The sequence below is a fragment of the Mustela erminea genome, chromosome 17 (genome assembly GCF_009829155.1).
Source record: "Mustela erminea isolate mMusErm1 chromosome 17, mMusErm1.Pri, whole genome shotgun sequence".
Taxonomy (NCBI): Eukaryota; Metazoa; Chordata; class Mammalia; order Carnivora; family Mustelidae; genus Mustela; species Mustela erminea.
In genome coordinates, this window is record NC_045630.1 from 24,267,667 (window position 1) to 24,290,342 (window position 22,676).

At 37.6% G+C, this 22,676-nt stretch overlaps 1 protein-coding gene across 8 annotated transcripts in view; it reads right to left on the reverse strand.

Moving 5' to 3' along the window:
• The window catches only part of RASAL2 (RAS protein activator like 2), a 365,886-nt gene that overhangs the window by 91,952 nt on the left and 251,258 nt on the right, over nucleotides 1-22,676 (reverse strand). Inside the window, exon 1 of one of the 8 annotated variants that reach the window (XM_032317293.1) lies at nucleotides 20,227-20,479. The exons of 6 other annotated variants lie outside the window; for them this stretch is intronic. In XM_032317293.1, the coding sequence (XP_032173184.1) occupies nucleotides 20,227-20,332 (106 nt within the window). In that variant the 5' untranslated portion in view covers nucleotides 20,333-20,479. Of the gene's footprint in view, nucleotides 1-210; nucleotides 248-20,226; nucleotides 20,480-22,676 lie in introns of those variants that run through there. One more of the 8 variants, XM_032317294.1, reaches the window with a different exon arrangement.

The following is a 22,676-nucleotide window of genomic DNA, read 5'->3' on the forward strand; positions in this document are numbered from 1 at the left end:
CTAAAATCTTACTCTGGAATCCTAAATCTGTTCAAATTGACCTAACAAGCTTTGGATTTTGCAGATGAGGTGATATTTTCTCATTTAATTACTATACACTATATTCAGGTTACATTTAAACAATTTTTTCATAGAGTGATAAAAATATATGCATATATACATATGCACATACACACACACACACAGATGATAGATATATACATATTATACCTTTATCACAACTGCTTCCCATCTCCACTTCAACTGACAGACATATAGGAATCCAGCTTCTCAGATAACATTAGATAATCTCAACATGGACAAGGAAAAAAAACACATCCTAAAAAAAGTATTCTGTATTATCTTCCAGATCTTAAAAAATAAGGAGTAAATCGTGACTCCGGAGACTGACATTTTGATTCCTGCTGTTCTCCCTTTAAAAAATAGATGCAGTTTAAACTTCCATTTCTGGCCTCCTGGCCCCTGGGATCCGTGCTACTTCCACTTAAGAGAAAGCGTTTTTTCTCTCGCTCCCTCCCTGTGTCTTGCTCTTCCCCCTCCCTCGCTACAGCTTGCAGAGAGCAAGAGAGAAAGAAACACACAGGACTGCAGCTATTCAATCAATCGTTCCGACTGCACATCCTCATTAGTTACTTTCAGGCTATTAGCAGACGCCCAACCACTGCCTCCCCTCAGTTACAGAAAATTTCACTGTATTACACTAATCTGCAGCAAGATAAAACATTTACTGAAATTTATATTCAGCTAGTGCCAAAAGGACACCATTTTACACAGACCTAGTAAGGTACACAAATCAATCCCTCCCATGAAAATCCAGTCGGAAGTGCTTACCCTATTACTATCTTTGCACGCTGGACACTGATTTCCTTTCCATGACTAAACATATCTTCCGTGTGACATCTTGACCCGTAAAACATAAGCCAAATTGCAACATTCCTAATGACTGAGAGGTTGCCAACATAGCGTCTTATATGCCTGCAGTACAAGAAAGTCCCATGCTATCACTGTTATAAAATTACAACCAGTAACTGAAAGGAAAGTCTCTCAACTTCTCTCTAAACCATCAGTGGTTAAATGAGCCTTAATGTACAAAGTCATTTTCAGAATCAGACACACACGACTTCTAAAAAAATGGCAGTATAATTAGCTAAAATTCACGGCAATGGCACAAAGCACCAAATTTAAACAAATCAGTTTTGCAAAGCACACGGAACAACAAGACCTTCAGACTTCAGGAACGTGACTTTAAAGAGTGATTATCCAACTTAGGCATTTCTGCTGTATGGGGGGCTGGCTGGTGGGGAAAGGGGATGGTAAAGATAAAAGAAAATTTCATCCTTCTTCTGAAAATGACCTATAATTAGAAGATACATGAGATTGAACATTATAACATATTTTAATATCTGAATAACTGATGGAGAAACCAAACTAGGAGAAAATAAGTTCCATTAGCAAGAATAAAATGATCCAGTAAACAGTTTTCCTTAATTCACAATGTTCTGGATAAGGGAAAAAACGGAAACTTATTTCCTCATTTTCTTTCAAATATCTAATTTTAGTTTTCAGGCATCTGAACTCACTAAATAAATATATTTCCAGGCTTTTAACAATGTGAAATTACATTGGCTAAAATGAGCAGCCACATCTTAAACTCTTAACAAATATGTTATTTGTTGTACTTCTCTTTATCTTTTAGAGTCTCTTTCTGCATCATGAAAAAAAAAATCACAACTCTGGCATAGCTTAAAGAATACCACTGGGCTCAAAAAGGAGAAATTAAATTTTTCTTGAAGTTTGAACAATTGCCACTAAGAGGGCAAAGCGGAAATAAGCTAACTAACTAATGATGAGAGGTCCACACTTCTTTCTCAGCAATGCAACTTAACTGAGAATGCACAAAAGGCCTTTGAATACCCAAGTTCTTTCATTTTCAGAAGATTCAGAACTATTTCAAAGCCGAGAAAAGAATATATACCCCAACCACCAATGGCCACGTAGAACCAGGTAGCAGCCTCAGCAAGGACCAAATTAACAGCTAGCTGGATTAGCCACAGGGAAGCCTGCATATGAAACTGGTCCAGTTACCTTTAACTTGAAATCGTCAAGCAGAAAGGAAAGCTGCTACTATGCTCTTAAAGCCACATTTCTGCTGAGTTGGAAGGAAAATCTATACTGGTTCTAGTAGACCAAAATTAGACAGCTCTCTCCCCTGCCCCCTCTCATTCTACATAGACCACATTATTTTCATCCGCTATAAAAATTATTGTTCTGTTCATGATCATATTTAATCACAGTCATTTTTAAGTGTGCTCTCTAAGACTGAGACAGAGACCTTTTAATATTGTTCCAGTAAAGGTCTGAAACTGTTTTGTTCACTTTCTCATCCTCTAAAAATATTTTTCATCTTCAGATTGAAAGGCAAAAAAAAAAGTTATGAAATATAAAAGCCTGGTTAAGTTTTAAATTTATTTCTTCATTTCCTGTGCCATTGGGTATGAACCAAGATGAAGTGACCACTTCTCTTAATAAGAGATAACCTGCAATACAGCTCCACATGAGACATAAATTGAACAAAGAGAACATGTGGATGCTTTTCTTAGCAGCTCTACCAATGATCTGTGTGATCCGGTGTAAGCCATCTCACCTTTTCTGCTCTGGTCTTCATTAATAAACTGGGTTATTCAGACCAACCAGAGATGAAGCCAAGATGAATGAGTTTATATGCTTTGGTGCAAAATTAGCTCTTCAGAAGAAAGGGGCTCTCTAAATCCAAAGTCTGGTATCATAACATCATTTATTCTACACAATACCTATTTTCTTCCCTGTTCACGTGCCTTCTTTGGAAAGTGTGGCAAACAAATCAACAGTTGGAGCATCATAGGGGCAAAGGCACTTTCGGTGGAGGACATGCTTGTTCAACAGACAGAAGTCAACCTCTGCCTTTAGAACCTAGTCGTTGTGTTGTTCATGGCCTTAATTCACTTATTAGGAAGTAAATGTCAAAAATCATCTCAAGGAGCGCAAACAAGTAGGACAGTGTAAAGGAGATGGAGAGGTGTAGTAATTTCATTACAGTAATTATAGTGAATGGGTAGTCGTGTTGAAGAGAGATGTGGAAGTCATCCTGCAGGTTTAGTAGGGAAGAACACTACAGGCAGAGGGAAGCCTATATGAAGCGTCTAGGGTGAAGGGCAGCACGGAGGCCAGTCGCACCGTGGTTAATAGGGACAAAGAGTCGAAGAAAGTCTACTCTGAGCAGGTGTGCTCAGGCCAGGTAGGCTGTGTAGGCCTATGTGTAAAGACTTGAGCTTTCTACTCTGAAGTGAAAAACGGCCTGGTCAAACAGATTTCACCAAAACGTACAAATCACATGGAAACCTTATGGCGATATACTTACTGGCACTTTCTAAATTATTTTCTTTTCAGGACTTTGAAAAATTACTGAAATAATTCTGGAATATTACTATGTTTGGGAAGAGAGTAAAGGTTAATGTTTATCGGATTAACTGAGGGTTAGGTTCCAAAAGCCTCTGAAAGTATCTTAGATGAGAAAAGTATCTGTTGTCCTTATGGCCAAATATCCATAAGCATCAACTGCATTTTGTTATGCCCCTTTAATGGGTCCCTGATGAAAGGAGTGAGACTGATATAAAGTGAAGGTCAAGCAAAGCTTTATTTCGCGCCAAGCATCAAGAATCTAACCGAACGTTCAGGGACGCACCTTTTACACAAGAGAGGGTGACCCTTCTCTGTTTCACAGTCTAGCTTTTAAGGGCAAAGGCCATGCGGTGGGGCCTGGCCACCCACAGGTGACCAATAAGATTGTAACACACACAGGAAACTCCATAGTGATGCTAGGTGACCAACTGAGTTACAATTTACCCTAGTAGACATTTGACCCAGCCTATTACACCTTGATTAGGATTGGCGCCAAAAAGGGTTCCCAAAGGGTTGGGGCCCCTGCTCCTTGGTGGCTAGGGAGACAGTATGCAACCCCCTACTGATCGGATGGCTCCACCTGGCCTGACCCACCCTTGGGTCTGGGCTTTGTTACCTGAAGCTGCTTTCCGGGACTTGTTTTTAAGTGAATCCCCTGGGGGAAGGGAAGCAGGGACAGTTTAACTTTAATGAAAGCCTCTTGCTAAATAGGTCCTTACACATTTATTTTTGTTCAATCACATTTAGCCAAAGTTCGTATACCATCACATCATATATATATATATATATACACACACACACACACATAAACATAAATAACAAATTAACATAAATAAATAACATAAATATATATTAACATAAATCAGATATCATGAATTCTGATAATGTTTGCCACTCTTAGGATGAGTTACCATTGTTAAGAAATGATTCAAAATACTTTCTCTAAAGAGAGATACTCTAAGTTATTTAGGGGTGCCTGGGTGGCTCAGTTGGTTGAGTGGCTGCCTTCAGCTCAGGTCATGATCTGGGGGTCCTGGGATTGAGCCCCGCATCAGACTTGCAGCTTGATGGAGAGCCTGCTTCTCCCTCTCCCTCCACCTGCTGCTCTGCCTACTTGTGCTTCTCTAGCTCTTGGTCAAACAAATAAATAAAATCTTTTAAAAAAAGTATTTAGGCACCTCTTTGAGGCAGAATTATTTTTATGATAAATTGAGCTAATATTGAGTTTGTTTTGTGCTAAGTGCTGGATCTGGACGCTATCTTTCCTTATCCTTGGGGCAGCGCTTAACAATTATTACTCTGTTAGATGAGCATCGGGGCCAAATTTAAAAGAAGAAAATAATACTTACCAATGTGAAAGTAATTTCAGAAAATTCAACACAAAAGATGATCAAAATGTAGAAAGACATTTATGTGAAAAGTTTTAATGTAATGTAATGTAGAAAGTTTTAATTTGGTGGACAATGATGTACATGTGCTGCTGAAGTGAGCACAAGTGGACAATGATGTAAGGAACCCAAATATCCTTCTTATAGCAAAATTCTCTAGTTATGAGAGATCAGGAAACCATTACCTGCTCAAAGGTGCAGTCAGTGTGGCATGCACAGTATGCCTCAATACTTCCCATGAATGGCAACCCAAGTCAATTCCTAGTAATTTTGTGTACGGAATCATAAAACATGAATGAATGTGAATGCTCTGTCAATTACAATTATTCACAGGCCCCTTTAGTACTTTTGGTATTATATTTAGGCAACAAAAGGGGAATTCTTCAGCTCACTTCAAAAACCTTTTTAAAAATCAATAACATTCCAACAAAGTATGACAGAAAACTGAATACACAGCAAAATCTGTTCATGCACCCATTCATGTCATTGATATTTCAGGGTGTTGCTGTGAATGAGCCCAATTCACTATCATCTATTTGCCTTTATATTGTGTAAATGACAACAATATATAAGATCGGCTATGTCGTGGCTCAAGTTATTAATGAATAAAATAAGCAAATAATGTTATTTATTTCAGCTGTGAATTCTGAATTAGGAGGACTCCTTTCCACGGGAGCAGAGAAGATGTTTAAGCAACAGAATGGGAAGGAAGGAGTAGCATCAGGCAATGGGTTTGTATGGATTCAATAAAGAAGGACCTCAAAAACAAATGGCAAAAGGTGAAAGAGAAAAGGCTTCATGAAAATGGGATTGCGTGCTTTGTTGATGGACTCCTAAAGGTAATGAGACCTTAAAAGATCTGGGGAGAGAACAATTTTGTAAAGGAAAAGTGACATGAACAAAGAGAAGAAAATTACACACTGCATTTATAAAGCTGCCAACACCACAGCACCGGGGCGTTTTATAGACTTCATCCACCTGCTTTTCTGTAGGACATTTGCTGCTGTATCCCATTTTTATAGCTTTAAAGCCCGTGTACTGACGGTCACTACCGTTCAGCTGCTCTGAAATACAAATGCCCAGAGCCACTTTAATTCATCCAATTTGTATCACTTAGGCTGCAGCACCTCATTCAAACAAACAGACCTTTCAAGTTTGCATGCCCTCCACACTTACTTCAATCTGAACAAATTGGTGCTTAGTACACAAATGGGGTGAATTCTTAGTAAGTAAAGCCATTCAGCCTCCCCACCTTTTCTTTACTTCAGCAACGTTATTATCTATTATTGTTATTATTTTAAAACTTTATTCTTATTAATGTAATAGGAGGAAGGATTTCTCTCTGGTCAAGGAGCCTGGACACCCGCAGATTCCATTTCTCTACATGATGATACTGGATAGGATAGCAGAGAAGAGTTTCAGTGCAAGTAACAGTCTCAACCAGAAAGGCTAAGAAAACAGCGCAGGGATGTTTACATGGTAGTTAAAGTTTCAAATACAAAGTCTATCTCTGGTTCCTAGTGATATCCACCAGGGATCTTAATAATTATGATAAAAACAAAATAACAACCCCCCCCCCAAATCACAAGGATACCTGCTACACTAAAACCACCATTTACGATTCCTTATTACATGCTAAGCGTTTTTTTACGAGTTACCTCTTCCATCACAACAGTTCTCTGGAACAGGGACTATCACCTCCTTTTACAGATAAGGAAAGAAAAGAGGTTCTATTACTCTGCCCATGTTTGCAAAGCTGGTCAAGGGCAGAATCCGGACTGAAACTCAAACAGTCTGGATCTAGAGTCTGTACTTTTTAATTACCATGCATGCTATCCTGCTCTCCAAGTGTTTTGTATTATGGGCTGTAACGGAGAAGAAATAAGATAAATAATCAGGGAATCTCCAATTTTCCTCTTCCTAAAAATAACTCCAAAGAATTCTAACAATATGCACATGATTCTTCATACTTTAAAGAGAATTAAATCACTTACTGTGTTGAGGACCTAGTAACATACAGAACTGCTAAAACTAATATGACACTGTATGTTAATTATTCTTAAATTTTAAAAAAGTGTGTTATCATGTTGTATTCCACTTAACCAGTGATTGACCAGCCTGGCTGTGGAGCTTTCAATCAAACACAGATGCCTAGTTCAGACCCACTGAATCACAACCTTTGGGGGAGGGGAGGGTATGGCCTAGGTATAAACATTTATAAAAAACCTCTCTAGGTCAATCTGATATGTCCTTCCTTCCTTCCCTCCTTCCTTCCATCTTTCTTTCCTTCTCTTTCTTTTCTTTTTTTCTTTCTTTCTTAAAAAGATTTACTTATTTATTTATTTGACAGACATCGCAAGTAGGCAGAGAGGCAGGTAGAGAGAAAGGAGGAAGCAGGCTCCCTGCTGAGCAGAGAGCCCCATGCGGGGCTCGATCCCAGGACCCCGGGACCATGACCCCAGCAGAAGGCAGAGGCTTCAACCCACTGAGCCACCCAGGCGCCCCTTCTTTTTTTATTTAAAAACAAACAAACTTTTTTTTTTTTTTTTAAACTTGGCCCCACGGATGCGTGGGTGGCTGTCTTGATTTTGGCTCAGGTCATGATCTTGGGTGGGGGCCCTTAAGTCCGGTTCTGTGCTTAACTCAGAGTCAGGTTCTCTCTCCTCTGCCCCTTGCCCCACTCACACTCTTCCTCTCTCAAATAAATAACATCTTAAAAATAAATAAATAAACTAGGCTCCATACCCAGTGTGGGGCTTGAACTCATGACCCTGGGATCAAGAGTTGGATGTTCTATTGACTGAGACAGCCAACTGCCCCTGCATTCCTTTTTTTTTTTTTTTAATTGAGATGTTAAAGACATATAGAATGATACTGGTTTTAGATGTACAACATAATTCAATATTCATATACTTGTGAAATGATTACCACAATAACTCTAGTTAACATTTGTCACTATACATGTACAAATTAAAAAAAAAAGACAGAATTAAATTATATTCTTTGAGGGATAATTGATTGCAAAAAAAAAAAAAAAAAGTCAGAGAAAACTCTCAATCCTGGAACACTGATGCTAATAACAACGTTCTAGTCAAGAAACAAAGAAACAAAAAAACAAGAAACAAAGGAAATGGGCTAAGAAGAGTGAGGTGTTTTAATGCAGTGGTGAAAAAATATGAACAAAATCAGAAACAACCCATAAAAAATATCTACTACTGATTCCGTCAATTAAAAAGCCCTCCAAAAAATAACCTGCCTCAGGGGGAGGGATGATAGAGCACAGAGGATCTTTAGGGCAGTGAAAAAACTCTGTATAATACTATAATGAGGGATGCATGTCATTACACATTTGTCCAAGCCCAGAGGATGTACAATATAAAAAATAAACCCTAATATAAACTATGGACTTGGGGTAATTATGATGTGTAAATACAGATTCATCAACTGTAACAAATGTACTACTCTGGCAGAGAATACTGGTAACGGGGGAGGCTGTGCATAGGTGGGGAAAAGGGCATATGGGAACTCTTTGTACCTTCCTCTTAATATTGTTGTAAACCTAAAACTGTTATAAAAAAAATGGGCATTAAATGAAACAAAACTCTGTCTTTCTATCCTCCTAAAGTAATCTTCAATACACCTAAGTGAAGAGATAACTACTTAGTTCAATTCTATGAGACACAAATAGATAAACAGCATTAAGGTCTTAGGTTTTACAAAGAATAATCTTTAAATAAAGAACAGTATTCAACATAAGATGACATTTTTGAAGATTTCAACCCAGTTATTTGTAAGGCTCTCTTAATCTCAGAGCTTCATTTGGTGAATAAGATTTACATTCAACTCAGGAAGGCATAATGTCTTCTAACTTTACAGAGATGTAAGAACTTTCAACTTTTCTATAACCAACTTAACATGTTCTCTTACTTAGTATGTTTTATATATAATTGTAGGTAAAATCTCTGATTTATTCATACCATGATTTCAGTATTCATCTTTAAAATCTTAAAAAAATAATTGGTCTTTGATTATGCCAGGGTCTTTTAAGACAAGTTTGTGGAAAACAAACAAAACAGAGGATCATAGGGGAAGAGAGGGGAAAAAAAGAGAAACCAGAGAGAGAGACAAACCATAAGAGACTCTTAACTATAGGAAACAAACTGAGTGTTGATGGTGGGGGGATGGGGTAACTGGGTGATGGGCATTAAAGAGGGCACGTGATGTATTGAGCACTGGGTGTTATATGCAACTATGAATCATGGAACTCTACCTCTGAAACTAGTAATATGCTACATGTTAATTAACTGAATTAAAATAAAAGAAAAATTTAAATTAAAGACTAGTTTGCGGTTTATTCCAAAACAGACATTAATAAAAAGTATTGAAAACACAAATATTTGGCCTCTAATATAAAGATGAGCACTCACTCTTATACTGAGGACCAAATATATCATATAGCACTGTACAAAAACAACAAATATTTACATTGGACATCACTTCGTAGTAAAGGTATCAGAAAAAGGAGAATCCTGCAATGTTGATTTGTACTCCTTATGCCACCAACACTGCCAAGTCTCATTTCAAAATGCCTTTGGCTTCATTTTGTCCCCTTTATTTACACTACTATTTATCACCCCAGTCCTAGACTTTTTATCTTCTCACACAGATCATGGCAGGACTGTCCTAACTGATCTCACTGGCTCCTGTCTTTTCCTGCTGAAAGCTATCTTGTTTGCCATTACCAGATTAGTTTCCCTAAAACATTACTTTCTTGATGTAATTCCTTCTTAGAGGTCTTTAGACAGTCAGGCACTGGAAAAAACCACCTGGCCCCACCTTTCATAGTCACGCTTTTCTGTCAACACTCTCCAACAAATTGCCTTGGACAGATGATCTTTGATCTCAAACTGGCCATATTCATTCCCCTGCATTTGTGTTTGCTAATGGTTTTCACCTATCTGCCAAATCTTAGGGGACCTTCATTATCAGTGTCAGTTCATCTACTTCCATAAAACCAGCACTAATTGTTGACATTTCTTTGATTTCCAATTAATACATTTGGCGAAGTTCATATTACTTGATTACATGTTCTTTAGTTTCAGGTACCAAACTACATTCCTGCCCAGTACAGTGTTCTGCAACTGCTGTCTTGAATAAGGTATGAAATAATGTAAGATTTGAATAATAGTGATCTCGTCTCAATTTTTGTATAAAGCAAGTTTCAGTAAATAGAATTTAAATAGGTCTCCTGCAATGTTCTCATGAACCAATTGCACCAATTCTTGTTTGTTTGCAGGGAATATAAAACAGAATAAAAAATAGTAATTAGTAACAAATAAATTTATAAACAACTAAAAAATAGTTCGGCATAGTCTGGACACATTTTCTTTTCTCCTTTAAAAAACACATTGGGGGATGCCTGGGTGGCTCAGTGGTTAAAGCCTCTGCCTTTGGCTCGGGTCATGATCCCAGGGTCCCGGGATCCAGCCTCACATCAGGCTCTCTGCTCAGCAGGGAGCCTGCCTCCTCCTCCTCTCTCTCTCTGCCTGTCTCTCTGCCTACTTGTGATCTGTCTGTCAAAAAAAAAAACCACATTGGGTCATATAGACTTGCCATTTTTTTGAATGTTCAAATGGTAAAATATCATTTAGTATACAACTTCATATGGTTCAATACAAAATTTAATAATTTAAATAAAAATTTAATACATAATAATACATTTTCTAGTTATTTCTAATTCACATATAGAATTAAAGTGAAACATATAGTTAAGTTTAAGAATTGCTCTTTTTAGGGGCGCCTGGGTGGCTCAGTGGGTTAATCCTCAGCATTTGGCTCAGGTCATGATCCCAGGGTCCTGGGATCGAGCCCCACATCGGGCTCTCTGCTCGGCAGGAGGCCTGCTTCCTCCTCTCTGCCTGTGTCTCTGCCTACTTGTGATCCCTGTCTGTCAAATAAATAAATAAAATCTTAAAAAAAAAAAAAGAATTGCTCTTTTTATGTATATTAATTTTACTCTTCAGTTATAATTGAGATTTTGATAAATAAGCTTCATGAAAGCTTAGGTTTAAAAGTTTTGAGGTATTTCCTTCTAAGGCATCATTCTTTTTGAAAATTCACAAATTTCCAGGTTTTCTTCAGAAGCACATTTAAATATAATAAGGTTTAATTCTTGATATCTTATTCATTTTCATTTTCTTTAGAGATCTGTTCTGCTTGATTTTTTTTTTTTAAAGATTTTATTTATTATTTGACAGAGAGAGAGAAAACACAATCAGGGGGAGCAGCAGGCAGAGGGAGAGGGAGAAACAGGCTCTCCGCAAAGCAGGGAGCCTGGTGCGGGGCTTAATCCCAGGACCCTGGGATAGTGACCTGAGCTGAAAGCAGATGCTTAACTCTCTGAGCTACCCACGCGCCCCTCAGCTTGATTTTCTTAAAATTTTTATTTGTACATCCTGCTCAGAAAAAATTCTGAAAGAAGCTTTTTCTTTTTCTAAGGAAATTCCCTAAATGAAGGATGTAAGACTTAAACACAAAGGGAACCGTGACCACCTGTGGGACGCAATAGGGATTTAACTGCCATACTTAAGGGTTAGCATGACTCTTAGGATTTTTTGCTTCTTTTTCAGTTTCAATATCAGAAAGTTAATTTGTTCATTTCTCATGAAAAACTGAATTGCCACTGATTGGAAATAGTAATGCAAGTGTAATCCAGAATTCATTCTTTTTCAGAAGTCAAGCCTCATGAGAAATCAAACCACAACAGATGACGGATTTTAAGATACTGATTCAGTCTCTTTCACGGTTATCAGTTATAAGCCTACTTACATTTTCTGTTTCCTCCATAGCAGGTTTAATAACTTACACCTTTCTTTAAAATAACCGCTTTCTCAGCGTGACTGGGTGGCTCAGAAAATTAAATGTCCAACTCTTGACTTTGGCTCAGGTCAAAATCAAGAGTTGTGTGGGGCTCTGTATTGGGTGTGGAGCCTACTTAAGATTCTTTCTCTCCTTCTTCCCACCCAAATAAGATGTCCATTTTCTCTAAATTTTCCAAATATCATAAAGTTGTTTATGAGAGAGTCCTATTTTTCAAGACTCTGATTTTCTATAATTATGTCCCCTTTTCACTTCTAACATGTTCCTTTGTGCTTTCTTTTTTGTCTTGATCAAATCTTGACAGTTTTATCTATATTCATTGAATTTTCTAATAAAACTACTCTTGGCTTTTTTATTTAAGATTTTATTTATTTATTTGTGAGAGAGAGAGAGAGAGAGACAGAGCACAAGAAAGCAGAGTGGCAGGCAGAGGCAGAGAGAGAAGCAGGCTCCCCGCTGAGCAAGGAGCCCGATGTGGGACTCGATCCCAGGATCCTGGGATCATGACCTGAGCCAAAGGCAGCGACTTAACCGACTGAGCCACCCAGGCGTCCCCAAAACTATTGGCTTTATTGGTTCTATTACATTTATTTCTGTCTTCCATTTCATTATCATCTGCTATTATCTTCACTATTTCTCTCCCTAAACTTTCTTTGGAGATATATATGTTTTAACTTGTTGAGATAAATGCTTAATTAGCTCATTAATTTTCAGCTTTTCTCCCTTTCAGTACAAAAGGTTAAGGCTGTTAGATTTTACTTAATAACTACTTCACAATATCCTACAGGTTTTGATATGTACTGTTTTCAGGATGTTCAGTTCTATTTTATAATTTTTATTATTACTCCTTCTTTGACTAAAGAGTTATAGATAAGCAACTTTAAAAGTTTCTAAAAGTAAAGGTGTGTGGTTTTTTTTGTTGTTGTTAAGATTTTAATTATTTATTTGTTAGACAGAGAGAGAGCACAAAGCAGGGGAAGCAAGCAGGCTCCCCACTGAGCAAGGAACCTGATATGGGACTCGATCCCAGGATCCCAGGATCAAGACTGGAGCCAAAGGCAGATGTTTAACTGACTGAGCCACCCAGGTGTCCCAGGAAAGGTTTGTAATGTAAATTTTTGTTACTAATTTCTAACTTAGTTCAACTATGATCAAGAGATGTGTTCTGTATGATACAAAGGCTTTAAAATTTATAGAGATTTGTTTATGTCCACAGTCTATGGACTGTTTTCATGCAGATCCCATATGTATATAAGAAGACTATATAATTGCTGGAATCAGGATTCAATACATGTCCATTAACTCAAGCTTATTGTGTTTTTTATGTCTTCTATAGCTTTACTAATTATTGTGGATAGAATTGTAGATTTATCAATTTCTCCTTATATTTCTGTCAACTTCTGCCTTATAAATTTTGAGACTTTGTTACTGGATGCATGTAAGATTGTAGTATCTTTCTAGGAATTTCTACATTTTATCATTAAGTGACCTCCTTTACTCCTAGTAATGGTTTTTGTCATAAAGTCCCATTTTATCTTGATTTCATATCATTGCTAGCATTCTTTAATTTGCCAAAGAAATCTTTTTCCAAACCTTTTACTTTTAACCCTCTGGGTCCTTATGTCTTTCTCATTCGCAACATTAAAAAGGAAATTGAGTCTGGCTATCTTTACCTTTTAACATTTTAAACATTGTGTTCTCTGATATAGTTGGATTTTATTTCTACCATCTTAGTGTGTTTTCTACTCACTTTTTCAAATGCTTTTTTTCCTGATTTTCTGTCTGCTCAGATTGATCAAGTTTTAAAAATTCATTTTCTCCTCTACTGCTTTTGAAATCATGCACTCTATTTCTATTCTTTTAATAGCTGTCCTTAACATTTTAACATATATACTTAGAATCTAATGTTAATCTTGATTTCTATCCTTCTCTTCAATAATTCAATGATCTTAAGAAACTTCAGTTCGAATTACCCCCTTCCTACCTAACACATATATTGTTGTCTACTATTTTAGTTTTATCTTATCAGAAATGTGATTATAAATTCCCAGGGGATTTTTATCCTCTTTCCTCCCTGACCAGTAGCCTAGTCTAATACAAGGAAGATTTTTCAGTGACCAGATTTTTTTTCTTATTTTCAGTTATCAAGGGACCCAGTCCTATGAGGAACAATAGGGTGAAGATTTTGGTCCCTTTTTTTTTTTAAGTTTTATTTTTTTAAGCAATAAAAAACACCCAATGTGGGGCTCAAAATCAGAATGCCAAGATCAAGAGTCACATGCTCCTGCGACTGGGGCAGTAAGGTACCCCAAGGATTTCCATTCTAATTCCTCACTTTGTTTGGAGCCTAGGCTCATTTCCTATCTTGTAGCTATTAAAACTTAACTCTCTAGGGGTGCCTGGGTGACTCAGTCAGTTAAGAGTCTGCCTTCCGTTCAGGTCATGATTCCATAGTTGTGGGGAAAAGTTCCACGTCAGGTCCCCCTCTGCCCATTCCCCAGCTTGTGCGCTCTCTCTCTCTCTCTCTCTCTCTGACAAATAAATAAATGAAATCCTAAAACACATAAACAAACAAACAAAAACCCCAAACTTAACATTCTGGAATTCTAATACTGGCAAATGCCCTCAGGACAATTTTACTACCTAGATATTTAGCTTTATTTTTTCTCTTCCAGGGGACTTCTTTTCTTTCCCAAGAAGAGAGGTCAATCATGTAGTTTAAAATGTTTGTTTCAGGGGGCCTGGGTGGCTCAGTTGGTTGAGCAACTGCCTTCAGCTCAGGTCATGATCCTGGAGTTCTGGATTGGAGTCCCACATCAGGCTCCCTGCTCAGCCTCTTACTGAGGCTCCCTCTTACCTTCCCCCCTCATGCTTGCTCTCTTCAAATAAACAAATAAAATCTTCATTAAAAATGTGGCTTGGGCGCCTGGGTGGCTCAGTGGGTTAAGCCGCTGCCTTCGGCTCAGGTCATGATCTCAGGGTCCTGGGATCGAGTCCCGCATCGGGCTCTCTGCTCGGCAGGGAGCCTGCTTCCCTCTCTCTCTCTCTCTCTCTGCCTGCCTCTCCATCTACTTGTGATTTCTGTCAAAAAAAAAAAAAAAAAAACAAACTTAAAAAAAAAATGTGGCTTAAAAAAAATGTTTGTTTCATTAATATGATATTTCTAGTTGTTTCTGTGTTATTTTTCAGGATATCTGCCATTTTATCAGAAATGAGAGTTTTAATTTTTGAATATATTTTCCCCTTGAGGTTAGGCATAATTTTAGGAATCAGATAATAGTTACCAATACCAAATAATTAACTGTAGCCAGGAGAGTCATTTAGAAACTTAACGATGTTTAAGTTTTTTTTTTTTTTTTTTAAGATTTTTATTTATTTATTTGATAGACAGAAATCACAAGTAGGCAGAGAGGCAGGCAGAGAGAGAGGGGGAAGCAGGCTCCCCGCTGAGCAGAGAGCCCGATGTGGGGCTCGATCCCAGGACCCTGAGATCATGACCTGAGCCGAAGGCAGAGGCCTAAACCACTGAGCCACCCAGGCGCCCAACGATGTTTAAGTTTTGCCAAAATTATATTCTCTTATAGAACTATTCTATCAAATAACGTCACTTAATGAAAAAAAAATCCCTTAAATTCAGTTTAGAAAATGTGAAGTAGTATAAAATTTTTGAGAATTTTCCTTCTTATTCTAGAATTTGGAAAACACAATTAAAACCTACTAAAATAACTGCAAATGCTACCAATGTACCTTCAGTAGTGCCTGCAGATATGAGCATAGAGAACAGTGTAGGAAAGGAGGGAAAAAGGTAGCTCTGACAGAATAACTGGGGTAACCGTTGAAAATGGCTGAATCTCAAGCTTCTGGGTATCTGAAGAGCATCCATTCATTTGAAAATTAAATATTTACTAAGAACCTCTTCAGTGCTATTCCGGAAGACGCCAAGATATTAAGTGAAGATCCCTACCATGAAGAAACAGGGGAGTACTAAGTGGACACACAGCTAACTGCAATGCAAGACTGGGTAAGTTACGAATGCCTGGGTGGCTCAATGGGTTAAGCATCTGTCTTCAGCTTGGGTCATGATCCCAGGGTCCTGGGATAGAGCTGTGCATTGGGCTCCCTGCTCAGTGGAGAGCCTGCTTCTATCCTGCTTCTCCCTCTCCCTCTGCCTGCTGCTCCCTCTGCTTGTGTGTGCGTGCTCTCTCTGTCAAATAAATAAATTTAAAATAAAATCTTAAAAAAAAAAAGATTGGTTAAGTTAAGTTAAATGCCATAGATTAACACAATAGTAGTTATCTCCCCCATCCTCCCTTCTTTCCACTGCTAAATCTCTACAAGCATCTTTGATTCCCGTATGAGTTTCTCCTTTCAAAAGGTTAACTCCCACGCTCTCTCAAACTCATAAAGGATTTTTTGCTCTCAGTTATTCTAATAGGTTCAATATCTTGCTCTCTTCTATACCAAAAATATGTACAAGTCTCCCCAATTTTTAAAAAGGCACTTTTCCTGTTTATTAGTCACAGATGTCTCCAGGTACATGTGTAACCTGTGGCTTTCACTGTCTCACCATCTGCTGTCTTTCTTAATATTATAAAATACGACTTCTCTTCCTTCAACTCTAATGAATGAAAAAGAACTGAAAATTTCAGAAGTTATCACATGTCTCCTAATTACCAAATCCAGTGGCCTTTCCTGACTTCCTTTTGTCCTTTGTAATCACTGACACTGTTGACCTTTTTCTACCTTAGCACTTGCAATACCACACCATCCTGGCTTTCCTCCTACCATTTTGATCATTACCTCTGTATCTCCTCTTCTTCTCTACCCCACCCCACCACACTCCCCCAGACTGGTGTTCTTCAAGGTTCAGTCCCTCACCTATGTTTATTTCTTGACAGTTTCTCTATAGTAGATCACTTACAGATACTTAGAGCTTCAACTACCTTTCTTCTCTAGATGGCTCCCAAATGTTGCTCTCTACCTGTGACTTCATTTTCAATCATTAGAGCTACATATCTATACAAATATATACTAGTCACCTCAAACTCAATGTATATAAATAGAACTCATCTTTTGTTCCTCAAAACTGGCTCCCCTCCCAACTTCTTTATTTCTGTTAATAGTAACCACCATCCTCTCAAATTCAAAAAATCCTTGATTTATTTTCTTCCCCATTCCTCCAATCTGTCAGCAATTCCGTTGATAGATCTTTTGTAATCTCTCCATCTTTTCATCTCAAGTTATTCATATCAGTTGCACAAATACTCTTCTGTACCTAGAATGTAATGGGTGCTGAAAAGGCAGGGGATTGAGCCCCTGTTATAGAGGCATTCACAATCTAGTTTTAACAACAAATAAGCAAACCACTAATAATACTGTAGGGAGTGAAGTGTTAAAATAGAGGCACTTAGTCCACATCTGGACTTCTCTGATAGCTTTCAAACAGGCTTAACTGCTTCTGGTCTTGTCCCCCTATTGAGACACTTTCACATCTCCTAATAAATTACTTTGGTCACACTTTTTCTTACTCAATAATCTTTAATTCTTCCCAACTGCTTTCTGGATAAAATTGTTACTTATCAGATAGTCAGGAAGGGTTGTACCCAGTGAGCCTCCAAATAGGCTTCAAGTATTGTCTCTCATCACTTCTTTACACGAACTTCCCATTCCTTTCAAATCAGCTTGTTCATTAGACATGAACATAATTTAATATTCCTCATGACACTCTTTCCATACAGAAATCTCATTTCTATAAAAATCCACTCTATCTTTTAAGATTCAGACTAAATCCTATCTGTGTAAAGGAATTTTCAGTGTTCTAATTGAAAATGATGTCCCCGTACTTCAAATTCCCAAGGCAATTTTTGCCTAGATAAATCATTTCACAATCAGGTACTGCTTTATTTTCTTTTCTCTGTTCTTGTTTCTCTCTTAATTGTGCATAGTTTGTGTTTTCTCCCCAACCAAACTCTACATTTCTCACAAGCAGCTTTATCTTCTACTTCCTTGTATCCAGCCACAGTACTTAGCACGGTATTTTGTTCATGAGGAAGATCTGAAACAGGGCCAGGGTTATGGAGAGTGCAGTTTAGATGAAGGGACACTGCCAATAGAAGAAATAGCATGTGGGAAGGTAGCAAAGGGCAATGTTTGTGTAAGATATAGAAAGTTAATCCACAGTGGAATGAAGGGCCCCTTCATCCCTTCCCAAAGGTACCGGAATGTCAAATAGAAGGGCTAGAATAAGTTCCAGAGTAAGGTGTTTTGACTTCATCTGGTAGAGGAGGATGGAGCCATGGAGGGCCTTTGAATAGAATAATGCACAGCACACTTTTACGAAGTTTCATCAAATCAGCATTGCACTAAATGAACAGGAAGACCTGAACATCAGTTAAGTGGCTATTCAGAAGTGAAGTAGTAAAAGCCTAACCAACACAAAGAGCCTTCCTCTCATCTCCTCTCCTAGAAATATTTCCTTAGGGAAATAGAGCATAATTTGATATGTTCTTTGACACAACAACTCTTTTGGTTCCATTCATCCTCGAGTCACCATAAAGTAGATTCAGGTTTCTTATTTTTCTCTTGGTATCTTCACTGGGAAAAGCATGTTGTAATTAACGGTAACTGTATCAGCACATGATGTCATAAGAGCTTTGCTTAGTCCACACAATATTATAAACTGTATCTGAGACAGTTTTCCTCCTAGTTCTTCTGGAAGAACTTAGTAAATTCCTGTTTATCCACAGATGGAGGCGTTTGCCGGTCAGGAGAGAGATTCAATCCCCCAAATAAGACTTGCTGACTTCTGGGTTCAGCACTACCATGGCAGAACAGGGGATCCAGAGCTGTCTACTCTCCCAGCAACTAAACCTGTTGTGGCCCTTGAAGAGAATCACTACTGTCTTATCTGCGTTTTATCTATTATGAATGTTAAGGTTTCCTTCCATTAGTGGATAATCTGTAGGAATTTGAAATTTTCTTCTAAGCATGTTCTAAATAACACCTTTTGTCCTTACCACCTCTATCTGTTATTAAAGAGGAATTCGTTAACTCTCATAAACAGAGGATAGGAGTGGGGGCGGGAGGGGGCATAAACTGTAGTTACATTTTACTTGCCCAACTCTATGTATTTGATCAAATTCTTTTTAGATGTGGGGGGTAATGGCCAAAAAAAGAAATAAATTAAAGTTGAGAGTAGATAATTAGAATACAGAAAAATATCACGCAAGAGCAAGGGAAAGATGTTTCATGACTCTACCTTCCTTTCCTGTGATGCAATAGGGTTTAAGTGGTTGGTTTTACTTGGGGATATCTGTATTCGCTTTTCCTCACTGATGTTTCTCTATGCATGTGGAGGGGAGCGGAATGGGAAGCAGGTAGAAGAGGTTAGGCTTCAGAGAAATGAGAATTTACGAGGTACACGTATTTCTTAAAGTCACCCAAATATCCAAGATAAGTGAGGCTATAATAAACAAATTAAGATTAGAATTAATATAAAAATATATATATACCTGAGTCTTTATAGAACTAGAAAAGATCTTATTAGGATGACCCTTTCCATCTAAACTGCACAAAAAAAGAAACCATGTAGAGAATGTTAAGATTGACAACATAATTGAATTAAATAAAACAAAACAGAAACTTATGTTCAATATAATAAGAAATTTTTTTAAAGACAGATATCTTTTGAAATAGCAGAAGACTATTCTTAGGTTATAGCTAAAACTCATGAGGAATAAATTAGAAGACCATAAATTTTACTCACTTATAAGAAAGGTATATCTGTATTTAGTGAAAATATATATTATAAGATAAATCAAATTTATTAAAAAAAGTCAAGATAATTATTAAGCTAACTAAAACATTTACAAATAGGATTTGTGCATCAATTACATTGATGACACAAATGATTTATAACCTAACTTTTTAATGAATTTATTATATCAATATTTCCATGATCAATAATTGCTTTACTCAGAAATTTATTAGAAAGCATCCATAAATAGGAAGCCTAAGTAACTGCTGGTCTGTGTGTCCTATGTTATATATTCAGAAGAAACCTTGATAATGAACATTACAAATATTTCACACCTTGCATAAAAGCTACTTCTCAATCCATATGTTGGCTTTTCTTGCACACAAAGCCCACTGGCACTCTTACAAGGAAAGCCTCATAATCATTGTACGAAGAGGTATAGTAAAACAATAATACCTTTTGGCTGGTAGAAGTTATCTAAATACCACGAACAGCTGACCAGATGACAGTAAGCTTTGCACAGAGCTAGAACTCTTTGTTAAAGCAAAGCAAACTGTCTCATTTCTCATAGGCAATGTTGGTGACACTCTTTCTATAGACATAAACAAACCTTGAAAAGCAAACAACTTAAACACATCCTCTTAATTCCTCTACCCCCTTTTAAAAATATAAAAGTGGATTTTAGAAAATCTGGGGTCTTACTCCCCAAAGTCAGAGAAGTTCAGACAACAAACGGTTAAAAGAACAAGCAGAGCCCTACCGTACCCAGAAATGACAGAAGGCTCTTCTCCTCTTCGGTGCTACTATCCAACCACTCGGCCACATCACCGGGGGAAAGGAGACTCATTCTCCAGCCAGAAAACTTTTCCATACAGAGCACAATTACTGAATGATGGAGTGGGAAAAGAAAGATACAAAGACTAAATTCTTGGGGGTCCAATACTTAAATTGCTGGCTAGGCGGTAATGATGAAAGAACAAATGTGATCCTCCCTCCACTCTGAATTCTGTCTCTGTGACATCAATCTAACACAACGGGGGGAGGGGGAAGGAAACAGAGGGTTAAAAGAGGGTGACAGAAGAGAAGGGAAGGGAGATTTGTTCTTCTGTCTCTTAGTGTTAAGCTTTAGCCAGAAAGAGAAGCCAGGATAAAATTGAATAATGATTTGTGTTTCATGACAGGAGAAAGCAAAGGAAAATAAAAAATAAGGATACTCAAAGAAAAAGAAACAGGTTCCTACACTGAAGCAGCTTAGATAACCAGACAGCACAATAGCTAATCAGTTAAGTAAAGCATATCATCAAACAAAAACAAAGGCAAAAGAACAAATTCAGCATTTTGTTCTGTTCCGAGAAGAAAGGTTTTCAAATTTCCTTTCAGTCAACCGGAGAGAACTGCAGCCCCCTAACCCCTTCCTCCTTTAGCTATTTCAACAGCATCTCAGCCCCCTTTGCGAAGATTTTCTGCGAGCAAAGGCAGGTTGATAAATCTGTGAATAGGAAGCTCTCATCCCTCCTTTCTTCTTCTCCTCCTCCGTTCCTCCCCCCACCTCGCATGGCGACGGCATTGATCGACAATAATGGAATCTGTAACTGACTGCCAACAGCAACATTAAGGATATTACAAGTCCACTTCATAAGAATTCGAGACGGTGGTCGGAACTTGGGGGCAACTCTGGGCTTCTAGTCAATAGCTCTGTCTTTCTTATCGAGAAAGAAAAGGAGGGGGTGGGGAGAGAGGGAGAGAAAGGGAGGGAGGGAAACTAGGAAAGAAGGCTGAAATCGGAAAGAAGTCAGAGAAGTGAGCTTGTTGGGCAGAAGGTTCAGAGATCCACCAACATAAGGAATGACTGTCCTTCAACTCCTGTCACTTACACTGTCATAGTGAAGGAGTCAGATACAGATAGATTTTTCAACATGATTTACATTACACACTTACATGCTTGGATTTAAGATTATTTCACAGGCTTCCACCTCATTAATAGGCAGAGAAATATCAAGCAGTAGAGGTATTTTCAGAGATCCATAAATCACTAATATCCCTTTTCTCTGTTGATTGATTAGGTTTGCTATGAGAAAAAAACACTCCTAAAAAGCTAAGAGTTTTCCCCTGCGTTAGCAACACATTAGCTCTGTTCTCAATAATCTACTTTCTTCCTATTCTAGCAGTCTGCCTCCAGTGAAAGAATTCTCACTGCTTAAGAGTTACCACCTCAAAATACCCTGAATCTAGACCCTCCTCTCCTTGTTGATTTCATTGTTCTTTACGTGGACTCCAATTAACTCTGACTTTAAGTTTCCTGAGGACACAGATCTTGTTTTATATTAGCCTTTATAATCCCAGTGGCTAGAGCAGAGCCCGACACTTACAAAATGTTCACTTAATATTGACTGAAGTTTTGTCTAGATGTTCTAAAAGTTTTAAGAGCTTCAACACTGGCAGGAAATATCAGCCTAAATATTTTTAGATCTCTTTTTAAAATTAATCACTTTAACAGACAGTAACTTAAAAGTAGTTATAGCAATATTATCAATTGATTGAGAAGACAGAAAGTGTAAAAAAATTAAAAGGTATTATGAATTCATGTTTAAATAAATCCATACTTTATTATTCAAAATAATTACAGAAAATTGAAAAATGGTGACAGATATATATAAAATATTTTATCAAAATCCACCATCTATGCTTGCTTAGTATCTAAACATGAATTGATAATCCCTTTGTAAGAACCTTATGACACAACAGTATCTCTGGAGCTCCCAGGTTGAGACCACTGGCCTAGAGCATCAAGTTCAGACTTCTTGGTGTGATGTGGCTCCTGCTTCTTTCCTGATAGCAGCTCCTCCTGACTCTCCTTGGCATAGCTAGACTGTGTTATCCAACTCATGTCCACGTCTTTGTATGTTCTACAAAAAAGTAATCTATACAATTCATTTGTTTTGTTCATTGGTGTATTCCCACTGTCTACAGCATTATCTGGCACACAGTAGATGCTCAAAAATTTCGTTGATTGACTGGTAAGGTATCATTCTTTCTATCATGTACACCTGACAATATTAAACTGATCCACTGAGACTCAGCACAAATATTACCTCTCCAGGTTTTCCCTGATACCTTAAGGCAGAGTGAATAGCTTTCTTATCCACACTTTGTTATTGCTCCTATTATTATCATTATTGAAATTGTTTACATAGTGATTTTTTCCAAAAACTGCT